This window comes from Lacerta agilis, chromosome 13 (genome assembly GCF_009819535.1).
Source record: "Lacerta agilis isolate rLacAgi1 chromosome 13, rLacAgi1.pri, whole genome shotgun sequence".
Taxonomy (NCBI): Eukaryota; Metazoa; Chordata; class Lepidosauria; order Squamata; family Lacertidae; genus Lacerta; species Lacerta agilis.
In genome coordinates this window covers 20,388,432-20,412,739 of record NC_046324.1, presented here as the reverse complement: position 1 = coordinate 20,412,739, position 24,308 = coordinate 20,388,432, and the positions used below count along the sequence as shown (strand labels likewise).

At 44.1% G+C, this 24,308-nt stretch overlaps 1 protein-coding gene across 2 annotated transcripts in view; it reads right to left on the bottom strand.

The window, feature by feature from the left end:
- The window catches only part of IGF1R (insulin like growth factor 1 receptor), a 180,091-nt gene that overhangs the window by 83,048 nt on the left and 72,735 nt on the right, over nt 1–24,308 (bottom strand). Inside the window, exon 1 of one of the 2 annotated variants that reach the window (XM_033166449.1) lies at nt 16,507–16,534. The exons of the other annotated variant lie outside the window; for it this stretch is intronic. Within the exon in view, the coding sequence (XP_033022340.1) occupies nt 16,507–16,519 (13 nt within the window). The 5' untranslated portion in view covers nt 16,520–16,534. Of the gene's footprint in view, nt 1–16,506; nt 16,535–24,308 lie in introns of those variants that run through there. 2 annotated transcript variants of the gene reach the window in all.

Sequence of the window (24,308 nt, the reverse complement as noted above, 5' to 3'; positions counted from 1 at the left end):
CTGCAAAGCCCAGGGCAGAATGGATTATGGGGCAGGAGTGCGCAACCAGACACTGTAAGCACTCCTACAACAGTGATCCCCTTAGCAAAAAAAATTTGTGTGTGACTGCGAAGTGTGTGTTTTGCACACATTCTCTTTGCAGGGATCTACACACAAGGCTAACAGTGCCCAAAGGAGGTGCACATTCTTCCACCCCATGCATCATGCCAAATCACCAAGAATAGCTGTGTTTTTGCCGGGGAAGCTGAAAATAGATTTAACATATGATCCTACAGTTTCTACTTTTTCCCTTTAAAATACTTTCCCTTGTTGCTCTAATACTGCCAGATGCTGTTGTTACTCCTTTAACCAGTGCCTTTAAGTCACATGCCAATACTGTTTGCCTATAGGATTTTTCGCCTCTCCTTAAGGCGCTTGTATTTTCATATATATATATTTAGTTGGAACTGAGGGGACTGACAGCACACCATAACTACTCCTCCCCCCACCCCCGCCCCAACCAACCACTCTGTGTCTTACTCATTCCCCACCCCTGCACTGTTGGTCCTGCAAAAATGGAAAAATTGGGGGTGGGGGAGAGAACTGTGGAGTACAAAATTGGACATTGGGGGGGGGTAGAGGGGGATCCAAAAGTGCTCACACTTCTGGTAAAAGCAGAAATCCATATGAGACTGGAAGAAGACAAACTAGCTTAAGTCACACATACCCAATACCATGAGGCTACACTCACCTTATGCCAGTGTGGTGTGTCATGGTAAGAGTGTCAGATTAGAACCTCGCAACTCACAGTATTATTGTTGGGATTATATACGGGGGGGGGGGGGGGGGAGAGATGGGGAGAGAACCATGTAGGCAACCTTGAGCTCCTTGGAGAAAACAAATAAATAAATGTAAAATGGCTGCAGTGGTTGCCAGGTCATCTTCCAATACTGTAAGTAGCAATTAACTCCCAGTGATGCCATTTTTGTTTTCCATGTAGGACAAACAGGTGATCATAGACTGAAATCTGGCATCAGAAATGGCAATATGTCACTTTTTATGAGATTTGACATACTTTTATAACATATACAATGGAACCGTCATTCTTAAGTCAACCCTTGTCACAAGTCTGGCCAATCTGAAACTATACTTGCTGATTTGATAACATTTGATAGTCTTCACTTGGACTTTGTTATTTTAATTTAAGCCCATGTTTAATTGTACTCATTCTATGTGTCTATTATTTTATACTTTTATCTTTTAATTTTGTCTGTTTTTATAATGTTTCTCTGTTTTACCAAAAGGGGGGGTAGGGAATGATGGGCTATATGTGCAGTGTGAGGTCTTTGCAGGACTTTTGTATGATTTCTGTTAATGTTATAAGGAATGCTATGTGCTGAAAGTAGCTTAATCATCATCAGTAAGCAGGCAAGACTGAAGCAGCCTTCAAATGAAGAACTTCAAAAGAAAACTTCAGCATGAAACTGTTGAATCCCAGTTCATAATGCAGTTCAGTTATGTGAATTGCGTATTAGTTCATGCTTATCAAAAAAATAAATTAAAAGTGTTGACGACCCCACCCCCTGGTGGCAACTAGACATTTTGTTTTGTCGCCTACAACTCAGGTCCCAGAAGCCATTTGGCTCCTAGCTTTTCTATCCCAGTTTCTAACACTGGTCGGAAGGCAGGGAGTTTGGGAACCATTGTTGTAGATTATTATTATTAGCAAAGTTGATCTAAAAAAAGGGTAGGTGGAGGTAATGAACAATTTTCTATTATGCTGAAGAAACTCATAGATGGCTGGGAAAGCTGAACAAGAGCCTGGAGACCTATGGCTGTTCTCCTGCCCAGGATCACTTAGATGGATTAGGGATGACAACTATGTTGGACAAGTTTCCAGACTCATTTGCCAAACAGAAAATATCCTAAGAGGCTTGTTTGACTGGGAATCAGACACAACACATACATTTTAAAAGAGTAAGATCTGACACAGCCGTAGTGGAAAGATGTTTCTAGCATTGAAGCAAGTGAACCATCTTCTTTAAGGGGAGAGATCAATCACAATGACGTTCCTACTGTAAGCCTATTTCACATTAACCTGTTGCCAGCACACAGAATATGCTTTCTGGAATCTACAGTTAAGTCAAAGGGCTGGGGGCAGGGGGGGGGAGAGACAGAATTGGAACAGAAATCAAGTGCTGAATGTTTTCAGTGCTAATCCTTTCCTTTGGCACTTTCTCCTGGTTGGGATCTGCCTTCGTTTCTATCTTTCGCAAGATCCTTCCACTACTGGAATTTGAAAATGTCCACACCAGCATGAAGGAGAGGCCAGTCATGTTGCCAACTAGCTTCTTTTGCCTCTTTAAAATGTTGTACAATAAGCAATGCATTTGAGCAATTGCTGCGAGTGCTGTGGATATCCTGTATTTTAGAAGAGGAAACAACTTGCATGTATTTACCCGTTTGTGTATTGTTTTTTCTGTTATCATTCTAAGGAAGTGTCAAAAAAACAGAAACGAGTTCTTGCTGGATTGGGCCCATGTCCCATCTAATCCAGCACCCTGTTTTCACAGTGACCAAAGAGATGCTCTCTGGGTAGCCTGCAAGGAGGACCTGGGCACTTCAGCAATACTCTCCCGACTTGCAATTCCCAGAAAATGACACTCAGAGGTACACTGCAAGGCACTGGGAAATCCTGTTCACTATCCCTCCTTGCCCAACCCCTGATGCTACATTTTCAAACCTGTGCATTTAACTTTAAGGACTAGGCACTTCTCTTTTCCTTCTAAAATCTCAGGATGCTGAATTTTTTGCACTGTATGAAGTTTTACACTTGTACGGAGCGACTGTGAAGTCAAGACACTTGGCCCCAATCGCAAAAGTTCCAAAAGACTGTATGAAAAGGAGACCTTAAAACAGGAAGTCACTGCTCAGTGCAAGGTATTTCCAGCCATTAAAAAGCAATTATAACAAGGCTGTAGAAAAAACGACCCTTCCCCCCAGTCTTTCCATGCCACTGCTGCATATAAATGGTCACAAAGGAAGGTGTCTTATGCAGTAAACCAGGCCAATGATCCAGCTAGCTTAGTCTACCCTGACTGGCAGCAGCTCACCAGGGTTTTAGGCAGAGGGATCTCTCTCAGGCCTACCTAGGCATGGCGGGGATTGAACTTGGGACCTTTCTGCATGCAAAGCAGATGCTTTATCACTGAGCTAACCCCTGTGTGGGTTGACAGTCTGTCCCCTGAACAGAATTGTTTGCCAGGCTCCCCTATACCAAAGAGGCACCTACATTTAACTGAACTTACAAAGGGTATGGAAGTTCCTTGCAGAATCCATAAAAGGAGTTAATAAGTGGTTTGTGTTTTTTTTTAAAGAATAAAAGGGAAACAGAGCTTTCCTACCCCCTCCCACCCTCTAGAAAAACATCAAATATTTTATTCCATAAATAATTGCAATAGGATGTTGTAGCTTTCCCCAAACAAACAATAGCTTGATTGTGCAATGTTTTGCCATGGGCAAAGCATGGAGGGGGGTGCAGAGAGAAGAGGGAGGGGGACACACAAAGGGTTGCTTTCAGAACTTGGGACATTACTACTGAAATTTCCCCCCTCCAATGTCCCTTCAACAGTCTACTCCCACTCCCCATCTCCAGCTGTAACTTCCACCCCCCCTCCTTCTTGGAAACAAGCAAAAGTGGAAGGTTTGCATAAGAATTCTTTTCTTTTTTTAAATATCACTTTAAAAAAAATGTCCTCATATACTGTAGTTGGCTTGCTTTTGCTTAAAAAAAATGGCCACAAGAGGACTTTTCCCCTTGGAAAACAAGTCCAGGATCACTTTGCTATTATTATCATTATTACTGCGTAGCTGATACTGTAACCGCACAGCACCCTTCCCTCCTACTGCCGATGCTTGCAGCCTGGCTTGGCCATCTGATAAATTCATTGCTTTCTGCACTAAAGCAACAGCCTCCACAAGACTAAGCTGTCAGGAAGGGAAAGAAGTCCTGCCTACCAGATCAGGGATGGAGACAATCTGTGCCCCTCTGGATGTTGCTGGACTCAGGAATCTCAGTAAGTTAGATCTGCCAGTCCATTGTCTATGCAGGCTGGCAGTGGCTCTCCAGAATTTCAGATAGGAAGGCTCTCCTAGCCCTTCTTGGAGACGCTAGAGATTGAACTTGGGACATTCTGCATGCAGAGCAGGTGCTCTACCGCTGAGCTATGTTCCTTCCCCAAGGGCAGTGGTGTCCAAACTTTTTTCAAAGAGGGCCAGATTTGATGAAGTGAAGGGCCGTGAGGGCCGACCATAGAGTCATCCAAAGTTGTTGACCTTTTTTAGGATTGAAGTTGTTGAGCTTTTTTTAAGGGTTTAAGTTGTTTTTAACAGGAGCCGGGTTAAACCAACTGGCGGGCCACATTAGGCCCCCCCGAAACAGACTTTGGACATGCCTGCCCAAGGGGAAAGGGCTTTGGAGCCCCTTCATCTCTGGACCCTTCACCCCCATCTGCCCTAGTCAGCATGGCCAACAGCCAGGATTGATAGGAGCTGGAGTCTGGCAAGAGTCACATGTTCCTTCCCCATCCCTGTTGCAGATAAATTTAAATGAGGAAAAGAGACTCTCCTGCAGGGTATTTAATGCCAGAGCTGCAAGTGCATTTCCCCCCCCCCCTGTGGCTTCACAACTGTTTTATTTCATTTCACATTATTTTTTAAGTTATAGCTGACTTTCTGCCTTTTCTTTATATTAGTTATTTTACTGTGTTTTGTATTTTGCTGCAAGCTGCCCTGATAACTACTGGTAGATTAAATGGTGGGGTATAGGGAAAACAAACAAACATCATCCTCATTCACCTACTAAGCAACCAGTAGTCGTCAAAGCACATCTGTTAAATTGCAGTTACTGTGTAGTCTTGCTCTGATAACTGTCACTCTTTCCCTTTTTCCACAATCCAATTTCTGGACTTAAAAGCTTTAGATAAGCAATGTGAATGTTCAGATTCTTATCTGCAGTTGCTCTTCTGTTGTTTTCTCTCCAACATCTCCTAAGCCTCCAAGACAAATATTTTCCCTAAACTTTGCAATTCTTTATGCTACTTTACATGACTGTTCCAATTAGACTTTCCTCCCGTGTTTACCTACGCTTATCCAGAACTTCTCCCAAGCCATTCTCCCATCTATGAGTACCAGTTACTGGGAATCACAAGTCAGGAAAATGCTGTTGTGCTCACATTCCGCTGGTGGGCTTCCCATTGGCATCTGGTTGGCCACTGTGAGAATAAAATGCTGAACTACACGGTCCCTTGGCCTGATCCAGCAGAGCTCGCCTTATGTTCTTGAACACTAAACAGCACAATGTAAATTAATTTGCAGTCAAAAAAGAGTGACAAGAGTATGCACTACATAGAAACACTGTCACATTCCTGCAAAGAACTCTACATTTTCTTCACAAAAACTAGGGAGTGAGGGGCCTTTAAAAAAAAAGCATGTTAAAGGAAAAGAGACGGAAACAGCTCATAAAACATTTGACAGTTTATAGCGGACTCCAATTACCACCTTGAACACAGGCATAGGTGGTCACTTCCACAACTTTAAAGCTAGTTCTCTTAAATTCCAGTTCCTGTCACACAAATCAGCCCATCTATTCTTCACCTCCACTGGTTGTTTCTCACTATCGTAACCTCATGGCCACCTTTGTTCAAGCACTGCCACTTCAAGACATTCTCCTCCTCCCCTCCTTTTTTACGGCTTTATTATTTCCTAGAATGTGCATCCACTTGGAAACTAAAACAGCTGCAGAGCAGGAAGCCCCATGCGCAGTTACTCCCTTTACCAGGTCCCCCTGACGGGCAGGGCCATCTGAAGAGCAGCCATTTACAGTCTTTGCCTTGGGAGCCTTTTGGGTTTCTATTCAAACAGCATATTTATTGCATCCGTCTGGGAGGCAGGTTTAACCCCTTCTCCTCCCTTTACAAAATGCCCTTCCAGCCTGCCAGTCACAAAGAACCAGGATTATATTAGCATGTGTGTCTTTTTTGTGTGTGTGTGTTTAATTCTGTTAGTGACAAAAAGTTCTGAACGGCCACTAGTTACTGCAAGGTGGAATTGAGCAGAGATGCTTGAGTGCACTTTTCTCATGCTGAAAACAGGCCAATCAATTAAAAGCAGACAGACCCTGTTTTGCCACCACATGTACACCCCCTATAGCAGGGATGGCTCCTCAGATTATGTTCAACTCTGTTACTTCTGGCCTTTCCTGCTCACCTTATGGGTAGACTGCCAGGTTCGAAGAGCAGCCGAAAGCAGCCACCATTCACGGCTGCTGCTCCCACCATTTTTCACTGGCAGACCAAAGACCATCTGAATGAAGCTGGTGAACAGTACCGCTGGGATGTCTCAGTCAGTAGAGCATGTGGCTCTTAATCTCAGGGTTGTGGGTTTGAGCCCTACATTGAGCAAAAAGATTACTGCCTTGCAGAGGGTTTGAATAGATGACCTTGGGGCCCCTGCCAATTCTACCATTCTATGGTTCAAGCAACGGTGGTCTGCAAACCACAATCTGGGAACCCCAGACTTAAACCAGGTTAACTGAGTTACTCTATGACCAATGGAAATAAATATTACTACAGTACTTATAGTTGCCAAACACTGGACCTTCATCAAGCTATTTGCTATCACACACCATGTCTTGCTCCTGGTCATTAACAGCCACTTCAGAACCCGTGAGCATTTATGCTCGTGCACATGATGATGATGATGATGACGATGATTATCCTTTACTATATGTTTTGGAAAGCGGTTTGTCTATCCGCTGTCTAGAAGTTTGTCTGCCTTTTAAGATATCATCGCCAAACTTGACGTGAGGGTTGCTTAAGTGGAGGCATCGATGTTAAGCAACATTTGGATGCCAGGTGTCATTTTTATTGAAGATGACAGGCCAAAATGTGACTCTGGCATGACTTCACCCAATTTCTGCCATGGCGGGTCCAAACTCACAAATTACACTATCCATTTAAAATAATACATTTTGTTTCTTTCTTTGTTTATACAAATTCCCAGGCATCGCCAGGCACTCATCACTAACAGCTAATAAGTGTGTTGTATTTCTCTGATTTTTTTACTGCAAGTTGCAGGCAAGCTGCTTTGGAATGAGCTGTGATCATGAGAAGTGGCATCAAATTCGCTCTAAACATAAAAATAAACAATTCCTTGCCATGATCCAAATGCCCATCTTTGAACATCCATAAATCACTTTCATCAGCTCAAGCAGAGGCTAGATGGTCATCTTGTCATGTATGATCTACATGAGATCCCCGCGTCGCAGGAGGTTGGACTAGATGCCACTCAGGGTTCCTTCAAACTCTACAATTATAGGATTCTGATTTGGGGGCAGGAGAGTAGGGAGGAAACTGCTGCATATCTTTTTCACCATCTCCTCTCCTCTCCTCCCCCTAATACTATCTTCTCACATCCTGCAGTGAGGTTGGAACACCCTATTCTAGATCACACACACCCCTCAAAAAAAAGAACAGGTGCAAACAGGTGGCCTGTGAAGTCATCATGGGTGCCTGAGAATGACTTCAGAACAGTCTAGTACTAGTTGGCTTTAAACCAAGAGACTTCTCTATTAGCATACTAACACTTCGGCTGGAGGGTCATTTCTGCAACACCAGGAGCTCCAAGTTGGGGGTCATAAGTTGTACCTATGAGGAGCCGATCAACTCTGTGTTTGAACCACAGACAGGAGCTGGTGTGTGGGTGGGTGTGTGTGTGTGTGTGTGTGTGTGTGTGTTTTCAAATGTTGCCCTTGGGCCATGCGTTGGACCTCTCTGATCTAGTCTAGTCTACAGTAGACGTTCGGGTTGCGAACGTGATCTGTGCTGGAGGCACGTTCACAACCCGCGGCGCCGCTTCTGCGCATGTGCGAGAGCTGAAACCTTGAAGTAACCCATTCAGGTACTTGCGGGCTCGGCTTGAGCGCAACCCGAAAAAACGTAACCCGCAGCATTCGCAACCTGAGGTATGAATGTATTCTAGTGCTGCACCAAGCTAGTGGCTGGATACAAACCATAGAAACATAGGAAGCTACCTTATGCGGTCAGCCCATCGGTCCATCTAGCTCAGTATTGTCCACACTAGCTAGCAGGGTTTTGGACAGGGTTTTTTAATTTCTCAGCACTACCTACCAGGAGACACCAAGGATGGAACCTGGCAGACCTTGAACCTGAAGCCGATGACCTCTTCCTGTGGTTTCATGTAAATGTTGAAAAGCACAAGGAACCGACAGGCGCTTCCTTACCTGCACTGCTATTCCTTAAAGTCTGATGGGAAGCTTGAGTTAATTTGCCCTTCTGGCTTTCATCCTCCTTGAAGCTGGTTGATTTCTGTATTTTGAGTGTGAAGAGTTTATCTGATTATCTTCCCCCTGTGCTGCTGGCAACACTGTTTTGTCTTACTACAAAGCTTTTTCTAGCAGTTAACCCAGCTTGCCTACGCTTAACGTTATCGCTTGACTCTGACCGGCATTTGATAACTTTGTTGTACTTTTCGACAGAAGTTGAGCTGCTGTAACCAGCTTCGCAGAGAGCCTCACTTGAACCAAGGGCAAGGTGGGTGGCATAAGGCCTGAGGATTTCACTTTCTTATGATCTTGATGTAGCCTTCATCTGCCTGATATGCTGGGCAGTCACTGCTAATCAGTGTAGACAATACGGAGCTCAATGGACCAAATGTCTGGCTATGTTGACACTATTACTTCTTTACATGCAGCGGGGAGAGGGATGAGGATGGTCTGCCCAAAGCCACATAAGGGGTTTCTAGAAGAACCAGAGCTTAAGTACTAGTTTCCCAACATTAATTTTGGGTTTTTTTTTTCAGGATTCATACACTCACCCCACAACTACAGAGAAACGAAGAGCTAAGACCTCGTGTTTTTGTGTTTTTTTTTTTGAGGGGAGGGGAAGAGAATAACAGTTTAACCCTATGCAAGTATTTGGTATGCAAGGGTACGGAATGCCTGGAAAGGGATATCCCTGTTCCTTAAAAAAGGCTGTGGCAACCAAATATTCTTGCAGTGGAATGAAAGGGAAACGGAACTATTTCCACTAGGATTTGTGTGCACGTTCCCACTCTCCATCTCTCTCTCACTGCGGTTGCCATGCAGGTCCTTATCTATAAAGGGGATAAGCACGAGCTTCAAAGAGTTTATTGTTAGTAATTAGGTTTCTCGCCCTATGCAGTCACCACTGCTGGAAGGCTCAAACAAGAAGCTTTAAACTGGGTTGTCCATCTCTTTTGTTTTTTGTTTTGTTTTAGGGTTTGTTTGTTTTTTTGCTTCGATAGAGGCTCAATTATGCCCAGGAACAATGGCTAGTCTCTTCATTCTCCCGCTGAATAGGAAGCGAGGGTGCCATTGTCGGGGAAGCGTCAATTCAGTCGTGAGCAACAAGAGGGGTCTGGCGTGCCACAAACAACCGGCTACCAAATGTAGCCAACAAAGGGGGGGCACTGGGGAAGAGGGGACTGTAGCCTGTAGCCAGGGCCATTCCTCCAATGCAAAATCTCTCTACTTCTATGGGGAGCTGGGGCGGGGGGGGGGGGAGGCCTTTGGTCGGTGTTGTGTTCCATGCTAAGGCAACTTTATTCCTTAAAAAAAAAAAAAAAAAAAAAACTCCAACTAAAGGGTGCAAACCGCCTACACAAACTGGGTGAACTGATTGCATTTGCTTAATTTAATTCTAGGCATTGCTTACAAACTTTAAAAAAATCCCTCTGCAGAACAAAAACAGACTTCTAAAAAATCCTACAGAGGTGTATTCTGTACCATATCATCACAGAATTATGGTATACAACTACTAGGTGCATTAATTCACTACTACTTGGAAACAGTATGGAAAAGGAACCAATGCTTTTATTAACTTTTGTTTTTTAACCAGTGGGAGGGGAGACTTTGGAGGAAGAATGCAGAAACTAGCAGCCATAAAACACATACATACACACACAGTTGTTCAGGAAGGGGGGGGGGATCTGGGACACACAGAAAACAACTCTGGTTTAACTGCCGTGTTAGGAAACTACTCAAAAAGTAAAATGCATAAAAACAGAGGTTAACTTCTCTGGATTCACAAGCCACTAAATGAAACAAGAGTTCCAGGCTGTTATCGTAACAGAGGTTGTCTTCCCCCTGCCACTGGTGCCTCATTCATAAATGGCTGCTCTGGGGAGGCTTCACAGCAGAAACCAAGAGGTGGAAAGACAGAGAAAACAGAAGAAGCTGGAGTGTGTGTGTTTGTGTGTATATACGTTTATTTGTTTTATAAAGCAGAATGCGGAGATTTGGTGGAATCAAGGCAAATAGGAAAAAACTTCTAAATCTTCCACAAACCAGACTCAGTATAGCATGCATGCGCGCGCACCCCCCCCTCCCAGCCCCAAGTCAAAGAGCTGCGCAATTTGTAACTCAACTTGGACGTTTCAGGAAAGCCGAGAGCTGCAGAGGCTTAATTTGAAGGAGGGGCACCACGTGAGGCTCTGCAATCTGAGGTGCTTGTATGTCATCCAAGAGGAATTCTGGAGGGCTGGATTTTACAATACAGGGCCTCCTATACTGACTTATACGAAAAAGCTTTTCAACAACAATTGCCAAGGCATCATCGTGTGTAACTGAGCGAAAGCAGCAAGGACAAGATTAAGAAGTATAAATATACCGAAACATCTTAAATCTGATTTGCCGAGGAGGAATTTGGTTAAGAGTAAGGAGATACATTGGTACCTCGTAGTTTGAACTGGGGGAGACTTGTAGGGCCAGCACGTTTTAATAAAATTTAAATGCTTTTCTCTCTCCTGTTAGCCTGCACAACACTACTGGAAAACAAACATGTCATCAGTAAAGCAATAAAAAGTGAAGAACCCAAGTGCATAGGAAACTTGTTTCTATTGAGTCAGACCACTGGCCTATTGAGCACAGTACTGTCTACACTGATTGGGACTGGCTCTCCAGGGTTTCAGAAACAGGGTTTCTCCCAGCCCTACTGGAGATGCTGGGGATTGAACCTGAGACTTTTGCATGCTATGTTCCTTCCCAAAAATCAACAGCCTGTTGTTAAGATGACAAAGGAGAGGAAAAGGGTGATGTGGGGGGGGGGGGATAACCATAGACAAAAGTGCAGGGCAACAGGGAGGCATTCCACATTCTAGACAACTGGCCCCATAGTAGCATATAGGGAGTAATTTTGGGTTTATGTACTTAGCATTTGTGTTTTTCCATGTACCGTAGTTCAGAGATGAACAGACAGCCAAGGCACTTTCTCTTTGCTAGACAACATGTGGAAAATAATTAATGACTACCTCCATCTGGAATCCATCTTGGCACGGAGGCCACTCCTGGTCATGTGCATTGCCCTTTTACCCTTGCCACAGACAACCAGGCACAAGGCTGCATTAACCAAATCTGATTCAACAGCATGAACATTACCAACCTCGGTGCACAACTGGGTGAAGAACCCCTTGTAAATAGCCACTCACCTGGTAACAATTGTGGTGAGAAATAATCACCACCCAGCACCCAACAAAAGAAACTTTGCTGTCATCCACCATTTTAGGCCAAAAATTATTAATTTTGGTTTAATTTCATACCCCACTTTTCTGACAGATTGGCTCCTATTACAGCACTAGCAAACAAAATATAACATACAATGTAGCGGATAAGCAAGAAGGCCAAGCTGATATGGGATATCCCTGCTAGCTTAATGTGAGTAGGCTGGTTGTTTTGTTTTTTAATTCACATCAAAGAACAAGCTCATAAGAAGCCATGTTGTTTGGCATATGCAAAAAGGAAGGTTATTTTTCCTCTGGAAACCCCCAAAAAGCAAGTAGATGTGCCTACATTTCATTAGCAAGAAGCAAGAGTAATGATTTGTAGCCTGATGAGAAAATCTCCACATTTGCTTGTCACCAGAAGATATGCCAAGTGCCAACCTATATTCCTCAAGTATACATGGAAAAAATACTAAGGCAGAAGGAAGGCTGGACCGTTTATCAAGCAGACAGAAAGCAATTTAGACTCCTTGAGTGAAAAGATACATGGACATTTTAAAACTGTTAACCAGAAATTCTTACATGATTGGTGGATATGAATACCAAAATGAAAAGCGGGGTTTGTCTGGGTTTGCTAAGTTGATTCTGTCTTCTTGTTCTGCCCCCAAATCTTGAAGCTACTTTTATAAATACAAGGGCTGTGTAATAAACACACCAAGAAACGCTTCAATATGGAAAACCCAAGCTTCTAAATTCAGCAGCTTATCAATGAACCAGACTCAACGGAGACATGGATTATTTTTTTTTCAAATAAATCAACATGTTTGTTGGGGAAATTTCCACTAGCAGCCGTGCCGCCCAGGTGGTTGACAAATTTCATATTTGGGTCTGTGTTCCTCAGTAGGTTTCATCTCCATGAAATGCTACACTGAAAACTAATCCCACATCGCCAAAAATACGCATTCTTTTCTTCATGCAATTTCAGTATAATTTAGGCAAGCCATTTCTAATTAGTTCATGTTCTTTGGGGGAGGGAGGGGAGGGAAAAGCACCCAAGAAATGGAACTGTAAAATGCAATCTGCCCATCTATATATATAAATATGTAAACTGTCCATGTCCGTTGGTTTCCACTTTTCACCGAAACCGCTTGAGCGACAGTGATGAAATTTGGACACAACGCCACATGCCACTATGGGAGTGTCCCTAGCTACATGGGATATACAAATGTCACACCTACGCAAGGTAAACCCCCCCTTTTTGGAACTCAAAACTCAGCCAGCAGACCCTGCCGGGCATTCTGGGAAAAGAACCAACAGGAGAGGTAACAAAACATAGCCCTCTAGCGACGGCTATACTGGTACTGCTTGCCGAACTCCGCCGTCGCCCCCACCAACTCCTCCTCCGGGCCAAACCTCAACACTCTTGCCAAACCCCACCGCACACGCCGCAACCACCACCACCACAATGAAAGGCAGCCTGGGCCTCCGCTCCTTTCCCCTCCGTGACAGGCAGGCAACTGCCGCCGCCGTGAAAGGTAGGCCGGCACCGGCACCACAGTCGCCATCAAATGCAGGCCCGGCCCAACCGTCGCTCAGGCCCCTTAGCCACCGCCACCGTGAAAGGCAGGCCGGACACCATCCCCACAGCCACTGCCGCCACGGCCGTCAGGGGCAGGGCCGGCCCACCCGCCGCCACTACCGTGAAAGGCACGCCAGGTCCCTTCGCCACCGCCGCCTCCATCAAAGGCCAAGGCTGTGAGAGGCAGCCTTTGCCCAGGCTCTACACAATAACCTCTATACAAAAATCACACAATGAAAAAAAAAAGTCCCATTTTAGAAATTACAAAAAAAATAATTTTTTTTTAAAATCTCTATTTTTCCTACAATGCAATCAACCTGCCTCAAAACATCAATATAATGTTTTCAAAAGCAAACTTAGGTCATCATACTCGGAAAGCCAAAACCAGAAAACAATTCATTGCAAACAAATCTCAGGAAGAACTTTCAACAATAAATGAACAAGAAAGACAAAGAATTGCACAAAAACATGCCGATGAAGCAGAAGAACAACGTATAGCCAGATGTGAAAATGAACGGTTGCGAAAACAACAAATGCGTTTTCAAGCTTCACAACTACGACATTCCAAACATAGAAACTCACAACAAACACACAACAAAAACAAATAGGAGATTTAATTCAACAACAACAACCTACTCAACTACCCAATTACACTTGCCTTGCATTTCATTACAACCCTACTGATGATTACAAAGTATTGGAAAATTATTAAACTTTGAAACATCAACTACCTTAATCCTTTCTTCCTAATTTCACACACATAGCCACAGCAACGCGTGCCCAGGCCAGCTAGTAACTTTATAAAAGACATGCAAGGAGTTTTGTTCCTCACTAAACAATTGGGGGGTGGACAATCTGATCTCAGTTATGAGAGCTTTGCTATGGGCTTCCTTCCCTACGTGACTCAGAGCTGAAACTGTACCAACCAGAGTTATCACCCATGGTTAAACTTTCTATTTTGTCATGGCCAAACCTCGGTTTAGCCACCAACTGTCTATAGGGCTGCACACCCTCCCCTCTCCTGCACTTCCATTTGCTTCCTCATTCCATGGCAACCAGTTTGTAGCGATGCTTCAATATGACAAGTAGCTATATTGCACATCCAAGCCAAATGAAAAACCCTGGTTTGAAGGCTACCTAGGGTTTGTGAGAAGCACAATTTGACATGTTCAGGCATCAGGGCAGATATCAGTTACTATTAACAAGTAGCAGAAGGTGAGAGCAAAACTGGTGTATGCAAACCCCGGGTTGAAGCAAACCATGGTTAGCTATTAATTATATCTCCAGGTAGAGAAGGAAGTGGGGGATCTGCCTACAAAGGGGGAGGGAGGGAACAAGCCAGCTTTACAACTATTAAATTAAATAATGATAATCAGTATTATAAGGGTGGCTTCTGCTTCATATGGGAAGCAGATATAATGGAAATATCTGCTTCCCATATTCTTCTTTTAAATTGATCTCTGCACTTGTTAAGGTGCAATAACTCTGCCACAACTGGTATCTAACACCAGTGTATTTATGTCATATTTATGGCTCTGTTTTCCCTCTTGATTGGCAGAGGTGCTCTACTAATGGGACTTATACTCACCTATGGTGGGAGTGTCAGGATGTAAGCAAGTTTTGGGACAATGTGTTCCATGTGATTTCTAAAATTCTAAATACTGCAGTGATGTGATAAGTTTTGCAAGGATGTGGGTGGCGCTGTGGTCTAAACCACTGAGTCTCTTGGGCTTGCTAATTGGAAGGTCGGCAGTTCTAATCCGGATGACAGAGTGAGCTCCCGTTGCTCTGTCCCAGCTTCTGCCAACCTAGCAGTTCGAAAGCATACCAGTGCAAGTAGATAAAATAGGTACCGCTGTGGTGGAAACGTAAATGGCATTTCTGTGCGCTCTGGCTTCCATCACGGTGTTCCATTGCACCAGAAGCTGTTTAGTCATGCTGGCCCCATGACCTGGAAAGCTGTCTGTGGACAAACGTTGGCTCGCTAGGCCTGAAGCGAGATGAGCGCCGCACCCCAAAGTTGCCTTTGACTGGACTTAACTGTCCAGGAATCATTTACCTTTTACATTTACCTTGCAAGATTGCACTTTTAGAGAAACTAACACAACACTGCAGAGAAATGACAGAAGTGACATTAACAGAAATCAATTTTATAGTAACTTGTCATCCTTCATTTATTTCATTAATTCCTCACCGGAAGAACCTAGACCACCTTTTGTTCACTATTCTTTTGGAGAGTTATGTTATCTTGAAATTTTATCTTGACATTCCAGGTTTTCTTTATTTAGATATCATGCCACTGACTCTCTCCAAGATTTAAAGGTCATTGTTGTTCACTTTGCATGTCTGCTGCTTTAATCAGTCCTATATATTCTTTCCAAAGTGTGTAATGAGGTTGCACAGTTCACATGTGGGGGGTTTTCCAGCATGATATTTGCAATGTTTTGATTGTTTTACGGTATATTGGTTTGTTTGTTTTGATGTTTTGTCTGTAATAAACTAAAAAATGAATTAAATATTATGACTGTTCCAGCCCTAATTAACAGTTAAGATACGGGACCACAGGAAACCACAAGCACTTTAAGGCAAAAGAAAGGGTCCCAGGAAACCAAAGAGTCAGTAGGATACTGAAAAGTACACAGACCAACCCTACAAACTGGTGGCACTAAGTAAATACACAAACCCCAAACTTAACCACATTCAACTCCCCACTGATTTGTGATAGATAAAATTGCAGCCCCTGGGAACTGGTATAATGCAGCAGTTATGAGAGCTGTAAGAAGCCTGGAGAGACCCATATTCAAATCCCTACACAGCCTTGAAGCTCACTAGTCTCACCTCAGGCCAGTCACAATCTCTCAGTCTAACCTACCTTGCAAAGGGAAAATTGGGGAACCAGGGATGGAGGAAACCATGAGGAGAGGTGGAACAAAAACGCAAAGTATGAATCCAATTATCCTTGTTAGGTTTAGATTAAAAATTATCCTCAAGCAAAGCCTTTTTCTTTTAAAAAAATGCAGAAAAGCATAGCCACAGCCAAAATCACTAAGGACAGTCAACACTGAACACATACTTAGCTGCTCACATATTCACTATTTTCTTTGCAGCAAAAAAAAAAAAGCAATGCTAGGGGAAAACAAATAATTCTGCTCCCCACTGGAGTTACAACATGAGCTGTACAAACCTGAAGCTCTGGAAAAAACAAGGAGCCTTATGGCACCTTAAAGATTAACACTTTTATTATGCATGGACTGTAGTCTACTTCATCACATGCACTTGATGAAATCCACGTGAATTGTAGTCCACGAAAACTTCCTACAACAAATGTGTTATTAAGCTGCCACAATATTCAGGTTTTTTCCAAGGGCCCTTTGCCGCTTTTGCTGTAAGAAACTAACACAGCTACCCACCTGGAAACTGCATCAGGGATGTTAGTCCAATGATAGACTACTTGTCTTCTGAAGCGGGAAACACCACTGGGGAATGAACATTGCTCAGTGGCAGAAAATCTGCTTTGCATACAGAAGTTCCCTGGTTTGTATACCAGCATCTCTATGCAGGGTTGGGGAAAGCTCCTGTCTGAAACCCCAAAGAGCTGCTACTGGTCAGTGCAAACTGTACTGAGCTAGATGCACCAATGGTCTGACTCCACATAACACAGTTTCCTCCCCCATTTATACCAGAACCATGAGGACTGGAATCTTGGGAAACAGCCACAACACCATAGAAGCGCAACTGTTTTCCATGCAGAAGGACCCAAGTTCAATCTCCAAATAGGGCTGAGAAAGATTCCTGACTGAAACTCTTGGGAGAGTCACAGTGCAGGAAAATGCAAAGCCTCATGGTCTCACTCAATATAAAGCTGCTTCCTACAGCTTGTATACTTTGAGTAGACCCACTGCAGTTGCATTGATTTGACCAACTTAGGCCCAGAGAACAACGTAGATGGATACAACCCTATGTTCCTAAGCATGTTATTATTGCCAGGTAAAGTGATTTTTAACAGGCATGGCAGACTAGGAGAAAAGGCTGTTCCTTGTTTTCCTTTCGAAAGGGGTGGGGAGAAGATTGGTGGGGAGAGAGTGACCCTCCGAAATATGTGTCTCTATTTCCACAGCTCCACAGACAAAAGGCCACACAGCTCATGAATGGAGCCACTAGTACCAAACTGCGATTGCTTGACTTAAAACGGGCAGGGCACAGCAAACATCTCCGTTCCGAAAACAAGAGTTGGGGGTTTTTGCAGGGTGGAGGTGGGGGGAAATAAAGGAGGAGCCATCTTCAAGCAAGTGGGCTCGCCTTCATGGGTAGCTTTAAATAGTGTGTGTGCTCCAGAGCCCTCCCTCTTTTCCCTGTACACAAAGGGCGGAAAAACAGACCACCCCTCGCTTCAACCACCCCTTTCGAGGTGCCTCACTTGAGCGTAGCCTTCCAGGGCCTGGAGCAGCCTGAACAAGCACAGGGCCTCAGCAAAGGGGTGGAGAGAGAGGGGAAAGGCACCAGTTTCACCACCCCTGATCTCAGCTCCTCGGAACTCACACCCTTGGCCTTTTCAGTCGCTTTCCTGGTGCAGCCTTTTTTTAGCAGGCCAGGGGCCCCATTTCTCTCTCAAACACATGCACGTTATAAAAGAAAGCAAGAAAGAAAAAGAAGTCATCCCTGGGACGAGTCAATGCACACAGTCTGCTCTGGGGAAAAGAAAAGAGAAAGAGCTGCCGTGCCCCAGTTTCAAAAGCTGACCAGATTCAAAACCGTAATAAGCTATTACAAGCGCCACTGAGGCTCTGTTAGTCATGTTATAAACAAGGCTCGCCATCCAAAGCAGGGTTCCCCCACCCCCACCCACTCCAGGGCAGGAAGAAATGGAGATTAGAGAGCAGAAATATTTTTCCTGAGCGCATGCAGACCGTCTTTTCGCCCTTTTGCTACGGGAGTGCCCACAGCCTGTACTCACGTGCCAGAAAGAGCACCGAGTCCAACAGGGCGACATCTGCAACAGGCCTAGAATGTCTGCCTTCGTTATGAAACAGTAATATTTTCAATTATTACAATTCTGTGCCGTGTTTCCTTGAAGAAACTTGCCCATTTCATCCTCACAACCAGAATCACTACAATTCCAAGAGTGGCTTCACAATCCACTTAACTGCAGTTCTGTGAGGAGGAATAGAGATCCCCTAGCAACTCTCAGCACCCTTAACAAACTACAGTTCCCAGAATTTTGGGGAGGAAAACATGGCTGTTTATTAAAGTGGCATCATATGATATAAACGTGGTCCTAAAATGACACTCTTAACCATGGGTAGGCAAACTAAGGCCCGGGGGCCAGATCCGGCTCAATCGCCTTCTAAATCTGGCCCATGGACGGTCCGGGAATCAGTGTGTTTTTACATGAGTAGAATGTGTCCTTTTATTTAAAATGCATCTCTGGGTTATTTGTGAGGCTTGCCTGGTGTTTTTACACCAGTAGAATGTGTGCTTTTATTTAAAATGCATCTCTGGGTTATTTGTGGGGCATAGGAATACTTTTTTTTTTCTTTTTTCTTCCCCCCCCCAAAAGAAATACACTCCGGCCCCCCACAAGGTCTGAGGGACAGTGGACCGGCAGCCTGATGAAAAAGTTTGCTGACCCCTGCTCTTAGCAATTATACAATGTTGGCTATCACTAGTTTCAAAGGACCCAGTATACAGTGGTACCTCAGGTTACAGATGCTTCAGGTTACAGACTCCGCTAACCCAGAAATAGTACCTCAGGTTAAGAACTTTACCTCAGGATAAGAACAGAAATTGTGTGGCAGCGGCACAGCGGCAGCGGGAGCCCCCATTAGCTAAAGTGGTACCTCAGGTTACGAACAGTTTCAGGATAAGAACGGACCTCCAGAACGAATTAAGTTCTTAACCTGAGGTACCACTGTATTTGAAACTGCAACACACATGTAAGGTCCATTCCCTTCTCTGCCTTCCCACACAAATGCTCGACCTTACAAAACACACAGTTTCCTACACTGAAATGATACCGCATGGAGAGGTTCTTCAAGTCATCTTGCTAAAGCTCAAAATATTTGCATTTTCAGCTCCAGGAAGAGAATTAATAAGAAGTTAGTCCCACCATTAAGTCCAGTAGCAGCTCCTGCAGCCATATCACCTCTCCACCCCGAAAGATTTTGAGAAAATTTTAAAGCACAAAAAAGCTGAGGAACTTTGCAGCCATAGGGGCTTGGAAACTGAAGGCTGGTGTAATAAAAACCTGTTCTTCTAGGCAGGAACCGTTTTGGTAAACAATGTATCATGTTCCTTTTAAAAGAACATGACACGGGGCAACCAAATGGCTGGCTCTGGAAGCACACTGAATGCTGTAAAATCACAAGACAGTCAAGTATCTTTGGAGAAAGGAGCTTCATGCTATTCCCTCATGAGTCCTGCAAGTATGACTTAGCATGCTACCTTTAGACTACCCCCCCCCCACTATCAATAAACTGGCACAGGTTTGTTCTGTCAAAATGAACAGCATATGGCGTAGTCCTCTCTGGACTCTAAAATGCAGGTGGGAAAAGAGGGGAGAAAGGGTTTAGATCCAAGCCTCAGTCAAGTTGGCACGTATACCTCCAGGACTTCAACAAAATCTGCATGTAGGCCCTTCCAAAACACCAAATTCGGATGAATCAGGCGATGAAAGGCTTCAAGGTAAGCTTCCAAACACCAGCAGCTGCTCCTGGCTCCTGCTTTGACAGATGTGCTGAAATGGCATCCTGACACGTTGAGTAAAAAAGCATTAAAGCTATTCACAGGCCTCGGAGGAAGCCCAGCACTGCCACCGCGGCGTTTGAGGGAACAGCCTCCGACACACTCTTCTTCTACAGACATGAGGGGTGCATCATTCAGCAAAATTGTTTTGCAACACAGTAAAGGTTGGCACCACACACACACACACACACACACACACACACACACACACACACAGCGTGCTCCAAATATCACTGGCAGCATTTTGCTCTTTAAAAATTTGGTCATGCAAACACAGTCGGTTGATTCAACCCTACTTAAGCAGGCAGGAGCTAAAGGCCTCAACTGAGCAAGCAATTACCATGTCCCTTGTTCAGAAGTGACAAAATAGTGGTCCTTTTCTAACTTGGCAGACTTTGTAATTAACAGGCACACACGTTAGGCCAGGGGTCCATGCAGTTCATTACTGTCTAAAGCAGGAGCATGGAATCTTTTTCAGCTTGAGGGCCACATCCCCTCCTGGGCAACCCTCTGGGGGCCGCAGGACAATGGTGGGGCCAGAAGCAAAAGAGGGCAGAGCAACTAAGGTCACTTTTACTTCTGCAATCTAGGCTAGGTTTCTATACAGACATGCACACCCTTCTCTATCCTCCTACAAAGTTCAAGGACACATTACAGTGAGGCAAAAGCAACTGAAGAAGGTGGTGAAGCAAGGAGATAAAGCATGTGGGCCTAGAAAGTTCCAAGAGCATGAAAAAGCATCACCTTGAAACATAGAATCATGAAACTGTATAGTTGGAAGGTACCACAAGAGTCATCTAGTCCAACCCCCTGCAATGCAAAAATATTTTGCCCAACGTGGCTCTCAATCCCACGACCCTGAGTTTACGAGTCACATGCTCTACCCAGCAAAGTAGAAGGCATGCACATCCAGCATTCAGGCCTAAAGTTTCCCAACACTCTTTCCAATATTCCGAATTACTATGGTTCATTGGATTGGATTGTTTTGAGTAATTTGTGGGTATCAAAGCTCATGCTCTAGCCACTAGTGAGTGAGGTGCAGTGAGCGGCACCTAAGCAAGAGGCCCATCACTGATGCTCCCTGTACCTAGGCCAACACTTAAAAACACAGTCCTACCAGCCCCAGGCAGGAAATCCTTTCGTTATTGGATGGTGCTACACAAGACACCACACACAACATTTAGATGGGAGAACCCATTGCACTCTAGAACAACCCTGTCAGATGGGTGAATAATAATGATGATGATGATGATGATGATGATGATGTCACCAATGGAAGCTGCCCAGTCCCTCAGGGAGTATGACTGCAGAAAGGAAGAGGCCCACTAGATAGCACTGTGTCCTTTGTTTCTCAATAAAATTGTAGGGCAAGTTTAACTATGGTTCCCATTTTATCATCAACACCCATGTCCATACCCTGCCTTTCCAGTTTTTGAAAAAAGGTCAAGGTGACAATAAAACCCATAGTAAGGAACAATTAGCTCACAAGTAAGCAAGAAGATGATAAAATAAGATTAAAGTGGATAGAAATGGCAGCTAGTTAAAAACATAATTAAATTAGAAATATAGATTAAAACACAGAGCAGAGCAAAAAAAATAAAAGAGTCAGTTCAATAGGCCAAATGAACCTGGGAAGGGCTGTAGCCCACTGGTGGAGCATCTGCTTTGCATGCAGAAGGTCCAGGTTCAATTCTCTATATCTCCAGGTAGGGCTGGAAATTTCCTGTCTGAAAACCCTGGAGAGCCACTGCCAGACAGTGTAGACAATAGTGAGGTAGGTGGGGCAATCATCTGACTCAATGGAAAGCAGCTTATTATTTAAAAGGTTACTGCTTGTTGGTGGAAGAACCTCTCTCAGCAAGGAGTACCAAAATCCAGTTGCAGCCAACGAGGGGTTCCTTTCTTAATTTTCTAGACAATGCATGTCAGATGTTTCTGCAATGGTCTACAGAGAAAGCAGCCTGCTCAAGCTACACTAAGAATCCATGACACAGACAAGACTCAAATCCAGATCTCCCCAGATTCAAGGAACCTCTCTGCTGAAAAGGGACCAGCATTCCTATGAAAAGCACACTGCATCTCTCTTTAGTCAGTTGCAAAAACTACCATTTGCCAGACTTTGGCTTAAGAGAGTGTGGGGCAAAAAGAGGAGAATCGTTTTCATGGACCAAGCCTGACTTTCTCACACACAAAAAAGGGTTTCTTTTTGCAAAGACCAGGAGTCCCTATGATTCACCTCCTCTCCGGGTGGCTTTAAGAGGCTCTTAAAAATAAACAGTAATTATAAAACATAGACGAGCTGATGAACAGGGGATGTGGAATGCAACCATGAATGGCTCATCGTGGGCAGGGTAGTAAACTCAGTGGCTGTTCTGAGGAAAGTTAGTCTTTCATTGCTGCATTTCTAGAGCGTTTAAGAAAAAAAATCCCAAATGTAAGCCAACAGCATGCTTAGGAGACGTATAATTAAAAAAAAAGAAATCATGTCTATACAGTTAAGCGTTAGAGGTGAGCACACCACCTTCAAATATTTTAAATCACAAATCTTTCAGATTTCACCCTCCAAAGTACCATTTTAGAAGGGGAAATGGCAAATGGCAGAAGTAAATATGGCTGGGGGGGAGCAAAAATTGCTTTTCAGGGCACACATTGCTCAATGTGGCTCAGGTATACCTTGAAATGTTTTAACCGCTCAACAGCATTTTCAAACCCTAAAGAATGAAAAGGGACTTTCCACTTCTCCAAAATAAACAAGCACAAAAACGAAGCCAGAGATTTCTCATCTGCAACACCAAACTGGAGGTGCAAAACTAGGGTGTGGTACATTATTTGTCTAGGGTTTGATCTAGAAACTACCATGCCCTTAGGCTGTACCTCCATGGAAGTGCCGTAACTCAGCGGTAGATCACCTGCTTTGCATGCAGAAGGCGCCAGGCTAAATTCCGGGCATCTCCAGGTTGGGTTAGGAATTCTCCCCATTTAAACCCCGGTGAGCCACGGCCAGACAGTGCAGAGATGATACTGAGCTAGGTGGACAATGTTCTGATTCAGTATAAGAGAGGAAAAACATGTACACCACTTGCCTGCATTTCGCAGCAATTTGAAGCCCCTATACTGCCTGCTCTAAGAACCACTAGTCCAGTCTTCTCTGCAGTGTACTTATTCCAGGTAAGCTAACATAAACTTACCTGGTGGAAGGATCTATTCACCCAACCACCTGAGGATTGACTTCATGCTATGGCCATTGAAGATCAGTGTGGGGGGTCTCATTTGTCACCTGTGAGGACAACTAATTAAAATACTTCTGAGCACAAGGTTATTCCATTCTGTAACCAGTGCTTTTAGGAAACCGACTTGGAAGACGAGCGTTCTCATCCTATTTTGAAGATAAGCCAAGAGACTGCCTGATGGAAAGCAAATGCACAACCTCCAGAAATTCAGCACAAACTCCATGGAAATGTGGGTGGGAATGTTACGCAACTCCTATTCATTTCAACAGGGCTTTCATCATTGAGGTTTCTAATTAATTACAGCGCAGGTTCAACCACCACACTATCCTCAAAATAACTGCAGCCAAAGCTGGGCTTGACAGAAGCAATCCTCAAATCACATCAATACAGAGCACCCACTGAGTTCCTGAATCTACGCCAAAGCTTCTGAGTGGCGGATCCTGGTCAGCAGACTTACACCTCAGAATCCATTCAGTGGGTTGCAACACTTAAGAGTGTTAGAACAGGACCTTGGAGACGGGGTTCAAATCCCCGCTCAGGCGTGAAGGTTGCCAGGTGATCTTGGGGGCCAGTTGCTCTCTCTTACCCTAAACTACTACCTCACAAGGTTGTTGAGAGCAAGCAGGGTATGAACACTGTCCTGTGCTCCTTGGAAGAAGGATGAGATAAAATCATCAGAATCAAAGAATCATAGAACTGTAGAGTTGGAAGGGACCCTGAGGATCATTATCATTATCATTATCATTATCATCATCTTCATCTTCATCTTCATCTTCATCATCACAGAATCATAGAATTGTTGAGTTGGCAGGGACCCTGGGAATCATCCAGTCCAACCCCCTGCAATGCAGGAATATGCAATTTGTCCCTGACAGGGATCAAACCTGCAACCGTGGCATTATCAGCACCACACTCTAACAAACTGAGCTATCCAGTCAGCTGAAAGACATATTATCACCACCAATTAGAGAAGGGTGAGGAGCATTTAATGTAAAACCCTACCCACATGTCAGAGATAAGAACTTAAAAGCAGCAGGACAAAAACACAAGATAGGCTTCAATTCCCAGCACCTTTCACAAAAATGTAAAACAAACAAACAAACAAACAAAACCACCCACTTTTGCACATATTAAAAACAAGCCACTAAATATCTTCACTCTTTTTACAGGGGCCTTCCCCAACCTGGTGCTCTCCATATGTTTCGGGCTACATCTCCCATCAGCCTCAGCAAGCCCAGCCC